The sequence below is a fragment of the Silurus meridionalis genome, chromosome 23 (genome assembly GCF_014805685.1).
Source record: "Silurus meridionalis isolate SWU-2019-XX chromosome 23, ASM1480568v1, whole genome shotgun sequence".
In the NCBI taxonomy this organism is placed as follows: domain Eukaryota; kingdom Metazoa; phylum Chordata; class Actinopteri; order Siluriformes; family Siluridae; genus Silurus; species Silurus meridionalis.
The window spans coordinates 24924910-24937981 of record NC_060906.1 but is presented as its reverse complement, the minus strand read 5'-3'; the positions used below and the strand labels follow the sequence as shown (position 1 = coordinate 24937981).

General features: G+C 41.7%; 2 protein-coding genes across 2 annotated transcripts; one reads left to right on the top strand and one right to left on the bottom strand.

Moving 5' to 3' along the window:
• Positions 1 to 924: 924 nt before the first annotated feature.
• LOC124376714 lies at positions 925 to 2551 on the top strand. The gene is made up of 6 exons (XM_046835928.1): positions 925 to 1078; positions 1178 to 1519; positions 1671 to 1769; positions 1890 to 1991; positions 2078 to 2115; positions 2288 to 2551. The coding sequence occupies exons 1-6, from the start codon at positions 1027 to 1029 to the stop codon at positions 2405 to 2407; spliced, it is 753 nt and encodes a 250-aa protein (XP_046691884.1). The 5' UTR covers positions 925 to 1026; the 3' UTR covers positions 2408 to 2551.
• A 6968-nt stretch (positions 2552 to 9519) lies between these two features.
• LOC124376628 lies at positions 9520 to 11382 on the bottom strand. The gene is given in 5 exon segments (XM_046835832.1): positions 9520 to 9876; positions 9913 to 10254; positions 10385 to 10584; positions 10586 to 10706; positions 10816 to 11382. Coding segments are annotated over 5 exon segments (816 nt in total). The 5' UTR covers positions 10856 to 11382; the 3' UTR covers positions 9520 to 9763.
• Between the last annotated feature and the right edge of the window lie 1690 nt (positions 11383 to 13072).

Sequence of the window (13072 nt, the reverse complement as noted above, 5' to 3'; positions counted from 1 at the left end):
TAAAGTTATGGCTAATTTGTGTGTATACAAATGAACCAGAAAATATTTGGAGATACAGAAGTGCGACATGAAATATCACTGAACATTAAAGTGCAGCGCTTTACTTGGAAATATATTTCTAAACCTCAGACCACAGTTTTCAAGAGGACCATGGATCTGAAGAGATCTTAAAGCCACAGGCCGTGTCCATTATCTTGAAAGTTGTAATATGTGTGGTAGTAGAGGAAGACTACAGTGTAGACATGAAGCTCAGCATAGAGCAGACTGATAACTTTTCTTTTAATGATCATTAACCACAAACTCATCACATGTTGCCTTCTCCATTCGTGTCTTTCTCACTATTATTCCACTATAATACTGAATCCAATCCCTTAGAGCGCCCTCTACCCATAATACAGGACACAACATCCTCCTCATACATCAGTGTTGATGGCAAAAACATTTTAATGCAAATTCATCACATTCAACACCTGTAACATTTTATAATTAATGTTTTAAAGACTTTATTCTAGTTTATCAACCGGCTTCTCCCACTGCTCCCTCACCTCCTGAGAGTGTGACTTTACATTTATTCTGGTTCCACCAGCAGAAAAGCTTTAATTCTATCTGGAAAATTTCTTTCCATCACTAAGGTTTAAGTTTGTATTTTTTTTATGAACAGACACAAGATCAGTGACCTCTGAACTGCCTTTGGGTACACAATCAGTCTACGGTAAACTTTTCTAGTGTCTCCATCTTCAATAACACTGGTGACATTTTCCCCAAAAGTCTAATATTTACCCTAAAACCCTGTATGTGCTCACACGATTGATAAAGCTGTAGTAGATCATATCCGCATAGTCATGTGACTCGTCACAGCATCAGAAGAGACGAGAACACAAAGAGAGATTCACATATCATTAGAGCGAATGAACCAATCAGATCAGTCCACAGCTTCAAATCATCCAATCAGGTGTGAGTGAGAGCTGCTTTTCTACTGAACACACAAGTTGATTTCCTCACTATCACTGTGTCTGAACAGGAACGATGATCTCACTCTTTGTGGCGCTTTACTCTCTGCTTTGTCTCTGCACAGCTGGTGAGAACATTTTCAAATCTTTTATTTCAAATAGTAATATTACATATTTACCTCATTTACTGACATCATTAACCATTAAATATCACACACTTTTTACAGTAAAAACATCTGACATCAAGGAGCTTCACGTGAGAACAGTAAAGAGTGGAGAAGATGTAACTATAGCGTGTGATCTCAGTCTGATCACAGACAAAAGTAAAGTAGTCTGGTACAGACAGAGTTTTGGAAAAGTGCCTCAGTTTTTTGCAAAACGTTACGGGACAAATAACTACACATTTACTGATGGATTTAATGATAATCGCTTCAGTTTTACTGTAAATGAGCATCAGTTTGATCTCAACATTACGAACCTGAGAGAAGATGATGGAGGAGAATATTTCTGTGGAGAAATGGAGTTAACTACAATAAAGTTCACATCTGGAACACGTCTGCAATTTGAAGGTAAACAGTTTGACTCTGATAAGCTGCTAATTCCAGATCAACACTTTAACCAGTATTATGTGTACATATGCAGTAAATGTTGAGGATTTCACTTTATTCATATTTACTATCATTTCTGTTCATCTGCTGCTTTTCTAATTGATTTATAAAGATAAAGAGATGAAACTCTGTCCTTCACCTGGACCAGAAAACAAGATCACAGGTTCTGTTACACACCAGAATTCAACCAGCAGTGATGAAAACCATAAGAGTACGTTTTGTTCGAATAATCTTCTTTTCATTTTCAATAACACAATTTTCATTAGTGAATTTTCCCTGTTAATATTAATATTAGATCATTTATTAAGTTTTACATTTTTTATCATTTCAGCTGAAAAGCATTGGATTCTTTATGCCTTAATGACCTTCAGTATAATATCTGTTATTGTAATCATGGTTCTGGTTGGAGTTTTATTTAAAAATCATAGAAAAGGTTTGTTTAATTATTATTATTTAATTTTTACCAAAATGTGAATTTTTTTCTACATTTAAAATTTCCTTTTCTATATTATTGTTCAGGTGCTTCATCACGAAAGCCTGAAATCAGCAGCAATCAGGTAATCCAGTCTTCTATTCACTGTGATTCTATTCTGATAAAGAAATCCACATCTGACCTACAATCCACAATGTACAGAGAATTTTACTAAACCATTTACTAAATATCAATGGACTCATTCTTTTTAGTCTTTAATCCACTCTGGTGTATAAACACCTCTTGTTCTTTATCAGGCTGATGATGAAGATGTCTTGAACTATGCAGCTGTGAGTTTTGCTAAGAAACCTTCATCCTCCAGAACATCCAGAGACCAGAGACATGAAGACGTTTATGCACAAGTTCGAATCAAATAGATCCAAAGAAATGAGTTCAGACTTGAAAATCAATAGAAATTGAATTATTCCCCAGTTTGTAGACAAACGTGTCATATTTTAATCAGAAAACATTTTTATTGCTGTAATTTATCACTATTTCCAAACCTGTTTAGTGTAATAATTTATCTTACATGATGGATGTGGAATAATGTATTTTATTTGTGTTAAACAACCTGCTTTATTTTTTTTTCATGAAAGGTTTATATTGATATTTATATGTTTTTATGAACATTTCTCTTAAAATAGTGCACATGATTTTTAGATTATAATTTTTTTTTTTTGTGAAATTCTTCTTAAACTTTTATTTTGGAATGTTTTTTGTTTAGGAGTTTGATAAAGATGCTAAATATCATGAATTCTGTAAAGACTTTAAATTAGTTACACATTATTGACTCCTGCACATCTGTAAACATCATCCATTTTCTACTTCTCCAGAAATACTAAGGGCCTTTAAGTGCTTCAGGACGAAATTTAGAGAAAAAGCTTTTGTTGGTCACATGTACATTACAGCAGAGTGAAATAGTTTTTCCACATTTCCCAGCTTGTGAGGGTCAGAGCACAGGGTCAGTCATGCTTTATGTCCCCCTGGAGCAGAGAGGGTTAAGGACCATGTTGAAAAGGTTTGAACCCCCGACCTTCTGATCACCAGTGGTGGGCCGTCAGGGCAAACCCTTCTCTGCTGGTCTGAACACTATCAGAAGCACTGACCTACATTTACAACCTTAATTCTAATATTTGTTCCATGAAATTGTATTAATTTATTCCAACAGTTTATTCTCTTCAAGTGGTAGCGTTTCTCTCGGCTGCACTGCTTCCAGTACGTGTATGTGGATGGTCGATTTTTTTGTCCAATCAGATTTCAGCCTCTATGTGTTGCCATGTCAATCTAATCTGCCCAGAGCCTTCAGAATCAGTACTGCTGGCCTTTTTACCTCAGAGAATATTAGCAATGGATCTGTTCCTTTTACCAATCAGATTTCATATTTTCCTCACACGGCAGCTCGCTGGCCCAGAATAGCGTCAGCATTTTTCTGTCCTCTGATTGGTTGGTCAGAGGGAAACTGTTGCAGCCAAGTTCAACTGGTAAAACACGTGTGTAGCTCTGCACACATTAATACATCAGAGTTGGACTTTTTTATGCCTACAGAGAAAGAGAAATATCTAGCTTTTCAAGAAGAGCTAGATATCGTGAGGAAGTCGGCCAACCCCCAAAGCTAGCTAGCTTGCCTAAACTCGGGAAACCACTTCTCCACTTCCAGAACAGTGAATACAAGCAGTAGTACTGGATTACAGCCTCTGGGGGCGCTGCACATTATGAGTCTGCATCTCTGGTGAGTAGGTTGAATTTTATTTACATTTTTATGTTTTTGTCCTGTTATTAGACAAATATTGATTCTGAACTGCTCCAGATGTTGTAGGTGCACAGTTGCGGTTGTATCATTATCAACTAATTTCTCTCCACTGCTTCTCTTTCTTTTAAAAGGAACATGTTTAAGAGCTCAACACAACAGCAGAAGCCACTTTAGTTTTTGATTGTGAATATATTATTCAGCTTGTTTTGTTATTTATTTCAGAAATCCTTGTGATATATTCAGTTTGTGCTGCTCTGACTTCAATAAAATAGTGTTTCAAAATTACTGTGTGTTTAAGTAAGTTTTGTGTTTGTATAAACCATAACGCATAAAAGGGCATTAATGGGAACATTAAAGAAGGTTCTTTAAAAAAGTAACTAAAAAGTTACTTTTAACAGTAATGCATTACTTTCAGGTGTAAGTAATCAACAAAGTAACTGAGTTACTTTTTGAATGAACTAACGAGTAACTGTAACTAGTTACTATTTTTTAGTAACGAGCACAACACTGTTTAAACATTTACCCAATTTGGGATGTGCACTTTTAGTGGTCTTGGTTTAGTGGCCCCCCAAACAAACCTAGAAACAGTCATTAGTGTGCACTCATGAGAGTTCAGGTCAAGTGTGAAACTCTTTTTAACACATTTGTAGAAGTGTAAGTGGCTGCAGCTGCTCTCTCTCTCTCTCTCTCTCTCTCTCTCTCTCACTCAAGTTTCAGGTTAATAAAAACAGCATTGTGGTTTCTGAATGTTTTAGCCAACATCTCGCACTAAATTATTTTAGGACACGTCAACAGTCCAAATGTATTTATGTTAAAATCTCAGTCTAAAATTAAACAGAGCTGCAGTTCATTAATAAAAATATCTTTTAAATATTATGTAGCATGTTGATAGCAGTATTTTTGCAAACTGTGTTAGAGACTGTGTTCTAACTGTGTGAGGTCTGAATTCACCCTAAAGTACAAAACAACAGAGAAAGAAATGACATTTAAAGTAACCGTTTAGTAAATATGAATCATTTAATGACTGAAATTTACTGATGTAGGTGAGGAGACCTGGGGTGCAGTCAGCATTCAAATTCATCCCAAAGGTATTTAGTAGGGATGAGATCTGAATAGAACCACATATAGCAGGAAAGATCAGGTGACCCAATACTTCTGAAAATATAGAATACACATTTCCCCATTCGGGAACTTTGAGCTGCATCGAAATGCTTTGGGAACGCCCCTGCGTTGTCCACGCTCTGAACCACGTGTAAAATCTGGCCGCTTTGTGTATGTTATCTGTGCAGTCATGAGCTTACATGCAGGCAGAATTCTGTCTGCTTGCCGTGCTTCATTTCAGGGGGATACACTCAGCCAATATGTTGTTTGCTTAGCTTAGGAGCATGCTTAGTCGGCTCTTGAATCGGCTATTAGCATTTTAGCCGTGTGGCTATGAGCTCCTGGCTGCTGGCCGAGCTTCCGTTCCCTGGGGAGAGTGCTCGATCTGCAGTTCCTTCTCCCGGTGCGTGTAACGCGGTGCTCCGTATTTCTTCCTCCAAGTTGGCTGGCAGCTGCTTCTTCTCCAAGTGCGAGAGGCATGGCATTACATGTCTCTCTCTCAGAGGAGGATACGATAATGGATGTTAGCGAGCCTGTGGACTCCTCACAGCCTGTGCTGTACAAGGAGCTCCTCCAGGTCAAGACACGGGCCGTGTCCAAGCTGGATCTAGCTTGGCCGGTCATGAAGCAGAAGCAGCACGTATCCAGTGAGCTGGATGAGCGCTTCCTGCACCCCGTGTCACAGCGTCAGTGCCTTCCCCAACCTGCACACCGAGGTGTATAAGTCTTGGGAGACCCGTGTGCGGCACGTGCTTTTCCCAATGTTTCTTGCTGTGCGCGAATGTAGTTGGGGCTAAGTAGTGCGTCTACGGGACGATGCCTTGTGGAAAAGACGCTAGCTAGCTATCTCTCCCCAAGAGTTGTTTTGATTAAAGTTTGCCCACAAAGAGCCACTTTGGCGCTGGTAGGTAGGGCTACATGGCAAGTCAGGCTGCGGGTTGCCTCCACATGATGAGTGTGTTGCTGGCATACCAGGCTGGTCTGCTATGAGAGATGGTGAGGGCTTTCTTCTGAGCACCACGGTGGCCCCTCCTGGCCTGATCTGGTGACGCTGTAGGTAAGGGCGATTGCTGGCGGGTTCAGAAGACCTCAGCGACATTTCAATGGTACTTCCTCACCACTCCAGTGGGGCTGCTCAGCTCGGGGAGGTCCTAGGGGCCCCTGGTGATGCTTTAAGCCCAAGTAGGCCAACCTGAGGATTGTCCTTGCCTCTAAATAAACAAGCCATGGTGTATAAGTCCTGAAGGCTCACATCGGTCTGTCGGCCCAGCCACAGGATTTGTTTCAGGACGCAGCCTCCCTCCAGTGGTTAACTCCCTCTATTTCCGCCCGAAAGTTTGTTCTGGATGGGGGAGACCCACCGCCTCTCAGGAGGGTTCAACGGCCACAGTAGGCTGCCTCAGCCATTCGGGTTCAGGAGGACGGTCTGCTAGCCCTGCCACAGGACATGTTTCAGGGCGCACCTTTCCTCCAGCGGTTCACTCTCTGTAATTCCGACGAAACAATCGCTGCTCAGGAGGTGTCATCAGCTGCAGAGCACCACTCCAGCCGCTCTGAGTGGGTCAGAGGTTAGCCTCGAAGGGGTTGGTTCCCCTGTGGAACTTTCTGTCAGTCTGGGAGGGCTGCCAGACGTCTCTCGGTGAGTCCTGCGTACTGTAGAGAAGGGGTACACGATTCAGTTCGGGTCTTCTCTTCCCCGGTTCAATGGGATTCCACCCTGGTGGGACCCAAGCAGGCTCTGGTCCTGGAACAGGGGGTGCGTACACTCCTGACAAAATGGGCCATCGAGGTGGTTCCCTCCTCCTCGGTTTATAGAGTCAGGCTACTACAGCCCGTACTTCGTTGTTCCGAGAAGAAGGATGGCGGGTTGCATCCAATTCTACATCTCTACTCCTTGAACCATTCACTTGTGAGGCTCGGGTTCAGGATACTCACTCTCAAAGAGGTCGTGTCTCAGATCAAGTCCAAGGACTGGTTTGTCATGTTAGATCTAAAGGACGCATGCTCCAACGTGGCTATCCTTCCCACACACAGGAGGTTCCTGAGGTTGCTTTTGTGGCAAAGCTTACCAATATTGGTCCTCCCGTTCGGCCTAGCACTCTCACCCCGTACCTTCACAAAGTGCATGAACACAGCACTGACACCACTGCGGCTCCAGTGCATCTGCATTTTGAATTATATTGACGATTGTTTGATATTGGCTCATTCAATACACCAGGCAGTTCCGCATCAAGATGTCATTCTCGCCTGCATGACGGAACTGGGGTTCAGACTGAACGCCGGGAAGAGTGTACTTTATCCAATACAGAGAACCACTTTTCTGGCCTTCAAGCCCTGGATGTGTGGAAGGACCCAATGTTTCTGTCCTGAGGCCCCATCTTAGGGACTTCTTGTCGTCGCGTAACACTTATGACGGACGCTTCCCTCACGGGGTGGGGAGCGGTCATGATTGGCTGTGGTCCTCCTGTGGTCTCAGGTCAAACTCTACTCAATGAGAGCCATTTACATCCTGGGACAGTTGAATGTCAGAGCAGACGCCCTGTCGAGACAATGGCCGAGGCCTGGGGAATGGCAACTCCACCCCGAGGTAGTGGAGCAGGTTCTACAGAGCACAGGTGGATCTGTTTGTGACCCGTGAGACTTCACGAGCCCCCCTTTAAACCATTGGCTGAAGTGGCCCTTGGTTTCCTGTCGGTCAAGACCGCCTTTCTTATGGAGATTTCCTCCCTAAAGAGGATCGGGATCCGCGGGCACTGTTCATGGCCCGTCCCGCCTGGAATTGCCCCTGGCATTGCCAGAGTGTTTCTGTATATGAAACCTGGGTACGTACCTAAGGTGCCTACGGCTCCCACACAACCTGTTGTAGCTGGTCCACCCCGCTGACCTTTGTTGGGTTTATGCCACTCCGGGCTCCTCTGTCCTGCGTGTAGGTGCCGAGGCCCTCACACATTTGGCAGTGTCTGGTCAGTGTGGCATGATTGGACACTCGTTCCCAAAACGTTTCGACGCAGCTCGAAGTTCCCGAATGGGGAACGTCTTTAGGTCCTGAAACACCTAAATTAGCACTTTCCAAGTTTGTAGAATTCAAGAGTTATATTTATATTAAGTTTGTAATCTTGCGTAACAGTGTAGATTTATTCATTACTAGAGACTCAAATCACTTTTGTAAGTCACTCTGGATAAGGGCCTCTGCTAAATGGCGCAAATGTAAATGTAAATGTAGGTTACGTATGTAACCCCACTTCCCCGAGGGAACGAGACTGTGTCTCCATGCCACACATTTCCTGCATCCCTGCGGCACTTACCTTCTCTCTTTGCAGAAACTAATGTTGCTACCACCGCACAGCCATCTTGTAGCCTACTGGTTCACGCGACGTCGCCTGCCTATGACGTCACGTCTTGCCTATTGGCCAGATTTCACACGTGGTTCAGAGCGTGGACAAAATATATATATATATATATATATATATATATATATATATATATATATATATATATATATATATATATATATACAATGGCTGTGATGTGCCCTGATTCCTGCAATATAGGCAGAGCCCCTCAAATCGGCACCTCTCCTTTTCTGTCAGTGATAGTCTGAGGATCAGGCTGCTCTGGGTGTTAGGATCACCTTTCTTCAAGGGGCTCCAAAATCCTCTGGTCAATTCTGGTGGCCAGGTTGATCAGACTGTCTAGGCTGTCTAGTGGCATCAAACCAGGTATTGTTTGAGCTCCCAGAATGCCGACAACAGCTCTTGGAACTGGTGCCTTTGGAAACCTGAGACCTGAGCCAAGGTGTTTAGATAGACTTTCAATACCTGAGCATCTCTGGGGAGCAGTTTGGGCCAGATTATTTTGTCAGTGACTGGCAAGAAGGACCCAGAGGAAAGATGCAAACAGCGAGTTAAAGTCTTTAATAACAAAAGTAGGGTTGTGGAACATAAAACATGCAAGCGGCTCTGTATATGCTAGAAAGCACAATGCCTTACACTTAAGTTAGCATAAGCATGGCTTAAGAATCATACAGTCAGGAAGTGACCCTTGACCTCAATGTGTTCAGAACTAACCTGTTAGGTGAAGTGGAAACCTTTACAAACCCACATTTCTATAGCAGCTTATTTGTAGGTGGTATCAAACAGGCCACATTACTATGGGGTGTGAGGGGGGAATGTGTACTGCATCACTCCTACTTGTATTCCTGTGGTGGTCAAGGAGTTCCTGGGGAATGACAGCCACAGTATGACCAGCCTTTGGAATACCAGATCAAACTATGCTAAAGAGCAACAACTCAGCTGGGAAAGAGACTGGATCTGAACAGTTATTATCATAGTGCAGGGTGCTGTGATCAGGAATCCATGCCTGCATTATGGTAGAAACTCTGACAAGTGTGTTTGTCCATAATTCTACAAGAAGAGTTCACCAAGGTCAGACCAGATACATCTACTGTGTTCGTGCAACTGTGTAGATTCCTATTATATTATATTATATTATATTATATTATATTATATTATATTATATTATATTATATTATATTCTAATGAAACAGCATACTATATATTACATGTGAAACAGTATATTACATGTGAAAATTTGCAAATAAAAGCACATTTTAATGAAGCAAAAAGCAGGTAAATAAAATGCATTAAAAACTGAAACTTTTTGGCTCAAAAATTTTTGAAGAACAGATCCATCTGTGCATTACAAGTACATGTGCAATATTATTTAGAACATAATAACATAAAGCTTTTTAAAACAGTCACTTTAAACGTGCAGGTGCTCTATAAGCACACACACACACACACACACACACACACACACACACACACATACACAGAAATCATGTCCACTGTAATTACTATTAATACATTGTTTATTTTAAACTTCATTTTAAAACTATAAGGATTATTGTAAAGATAATGAGCATGAAGGTAAAAACTCCAACTCTAATAATGGAGAGCAGCAAGAACACATGCATCTGATCAGTACTTCTGTAACCTGCACAGGAGAATAAAGTCATTTTAAAATTCACACCTGCTTCTTTAACTTCAGTTCCATTCCCAAAGAGGATTTGTCCACACGCAGCCACAGCACAGTAGAACGTTCCCTTATCAGAGGTCTGGAGCTTCCTCTTGGGGAGAGTGTAGACACAGCTCTGTGGAGGAGAACCAGCCTCAGAGTTCTTCTTACACTCATCACTGCCGTCTCCATGAGTGTAAACGATTCCTGGAGGAGATTCTTCTGAGTCGTGTCTGAACCAGTACACACTCTGGTCTCCACAGCTTGAAGTAAACTCTTGTACTGAACACTGGAGTGTGAGCGAGTCTCCGTTCTCCATCAGCGTTACAGTCGGAGGAAGTCGTTTCATCTCCTCAGCTTTAACATCAATTAGTAAAAATAATACTATAAATAAACAGTGGTGTGAAATTCGAGAGAATTCTAGATAAAGTGTTGATCTGGAATGAGTTTGAGTTCAGGAGCAGGTTATCAGAGTAAAACTGTTTACCTTCAACAATCAAAAGGGTTCCAGATCCAAAGATTAGTGAAGATTTCAGCACTTCTGCACAGAAATATGTTCCTGTATCCTCTTCTTTCAGGTCTTTAATGGTGAGAATAAACTGATTATCACTAATACTGAAGCGTCCATCTGTAAATCCTTCACCAGGTCTGATTTGGCTATGAGCTCGTCTCACTACCATCTGAGGAACTTCCAAAATCCTGTTTATACCAAACTGAAACATTATCACTGGACAAGTCACATTTTATAGTAACACTTTCTCCACACGTTACTTTCTGAACCTGAAGCTCCTTGATGTTAGAAGGTTTCACTGAAACAAAACCGAACATCTGCATGTCAGTAATAAACACAAATATATACTGAAATTATTTTATCATTTTTAATGTATTTTATATAAAAATATACAAAATCTAACTGACCTGATGTAAAGAGACACAGAGCTACAAAGAGTGAGATCATTGTTCCTGTTCAGATGAAGTGATAGTGAGGGAGTGAACTCGTGTGTGCAGTGTAAAAGCAGATTCAGACTCACCTCTGATTGGATGCTTTGAAACTGGGGTCTGATTTTGATTGGTTGTACTCTGTATGAATGTGTATGTGACCAATCAAATTTTAATTTGAATTAGAAAGTGTTTGTTTGCTGCAGATTTACTATTTTATCACTAGAACAAAAAGATTTAAACACTGTTCCAGCATGACAAACCCGTGTGCACAAAGTCAGCTGCATGAAGAGAGTGTGTGAAGGTTGAAGTGGACAAACTCAATTGTCCTGCACAAAAACCCTGAACTTCTCAAACACACTGAACAGCTTCGGTATAAACTGAATCTGGAGCCGCCGCAGTCTCTCAACATTCTGACCTCACTAAAGCTTCTGTAGCTGAATGAACATTAATCCCCACAGCTACACCCCCAAATCTAATAGAAACATTCCCTGAAGAGTGGAGCTCATTATAACAGGAAACACGGACAGAACCTGAGATGTGATGTTCAAGAAGCACACAGGAGTCACATGGACAGACGTCTGCACACACACAGTGACACACAATCACTGTTGTTAATGGTTTGAAGCTGGATGCTGGTCTGTTATCAGCACTGAGATGCTCCTATTTTAGAATAATATTCCTGAGAACTGACCAGTGCAGATCTCACAGAGAGACATTTCACACTGATTTGTGGTAACGGTGCATTCTATGACTGTGACATGTCTCAATTTAATTCAATTGTATGTGATTTTAAAACTCAATTTCAGGCTGGTTTAGGAGCAGGACTTTTTACTGAGCTCAGGCTGGAGCTTAACTGGAGTTTTTGCTGTCTCTCAATCTTCATCTCCAGCTTCCACTCACTTCTGGTTTTACGGCCATCATTTCCAGGTTCGCAGCATAAACCACAACAGCTTGGAGAGACCAAACATACATTTGGATACAAAGGTTATACCTTAGTCTGTCTTTCGGGATCCCCCTCAGTTAAAGAGTGGCACCAGTTCCCAAACAGTGTTCTTTGTATTGGCCTTTTTTTCTTTGTCCAGTTCTTCCATGTCCTGATGCTCTCGTTATGAGTAAGAACAACTCCATGTTATCTTCTTGGAGATTAGTCTCTAGGAGGTGTTACAACAGTGGGTCCATGGTTTGGGAGGTTGAGGGTGGGTTCCGTATTCATGCTCGTATTCTCCACCAGTGTAGCACCTCGCTGCTGCATCAGTCTGAACACAAGCACATGGAAACAGTATTTATTAAGATTTTTTGGTGGTGAACTTGGGCGTGTGTGTAGTTGTGCATTTAGTGTGTGTGTGTGAGAGATGTGTGTGTTCAGCATCCTCGGTCGTGGGTTCAGGGAGTTTGGCCAAGGTATGTTGGGGATTGGCAGTCATCATCATCCTCGCTGAGCCGCCTGCCGCCAATCACATTTCATAGCCCGCCCTTCTCACATGTGATTTTTGTCTCTTTACAACACTGGTGATGTACCACCGCTGTCCATTCAGCACCATTGCAGTCGTGTTCAGAGCATTTTTCCTGTAGTGGGCGTGTGCCACCATCCAGGCATCACATGTTACTTCCAGTTTCCATTTTTATGATGGTCTGGAAAGTGTTGTTCTGACCAGCAGAGTTTATAGAAAACCTTCATGATTTATGAAACTGCACTTTCATACGACTGGATCACTGTAATCACCATCACATTAAACAATATGCATGTCTCATGCTGGCCTACACAGATATAAATCACATATCACAATGACATCATGTTTGCAGGTATAAATCCATGAAGATACGCTGCTTAATAATAACCAAAATTAAAATCATAAATAATTAATGAAATCAATTTTCATGAGATCATCTGTGCTTTAACTCTCAATTGATCACAACCTGGTAGAAATATTTCTGTTTTCAAAACTGCATTGCCTCTGGATCCATGTTCAGTGGAAGTGTGTGTTCTGGTTTGAGCAGCTTTACATCACTCAAATTTAACTCAACTTGATTGGTTAGATAGTTGATGTGGGCGGAGCATGAACTCTTAAAGAACAGTAACGTGGGTTAATATAAGCTTGTTCTTCTTGATGTCTAATTATAGAGATATAAAGTGTGAAAAATGTGTGGTGTCTATATGTGTGTGTGTGTGCGTGTGTGTGTGTGTGTGTGTGTGTATGTGAGCATACATGTGGGGAGGGGGGTGTTTGTGGTC

Bases quoted from the DNA above. Each gene is read 5' to 3' on its own strand.
- LOC124376714 (XM_046835928.1), top strand. From the start codon at position 1,027: ATGATCTCACTCTTTGTGGCGCTTTACTCTCTGCTTTGTCTCTGCACA. The intron at 1,770-1,889 runs GTACGTTTTGTT...TTATCATTTCAG, and splicing joins CAGTGATGAAAACCATAAGA to CTGAAAAGCATTGGATTCTT. The intron at 1,992-2,077 runs GTTTGTTTAATT...ATTATTGTTCAG, and splicing joins ATTTAAAAATCATAGAAAAG to GTGCTTCATCACGAAAGCCT.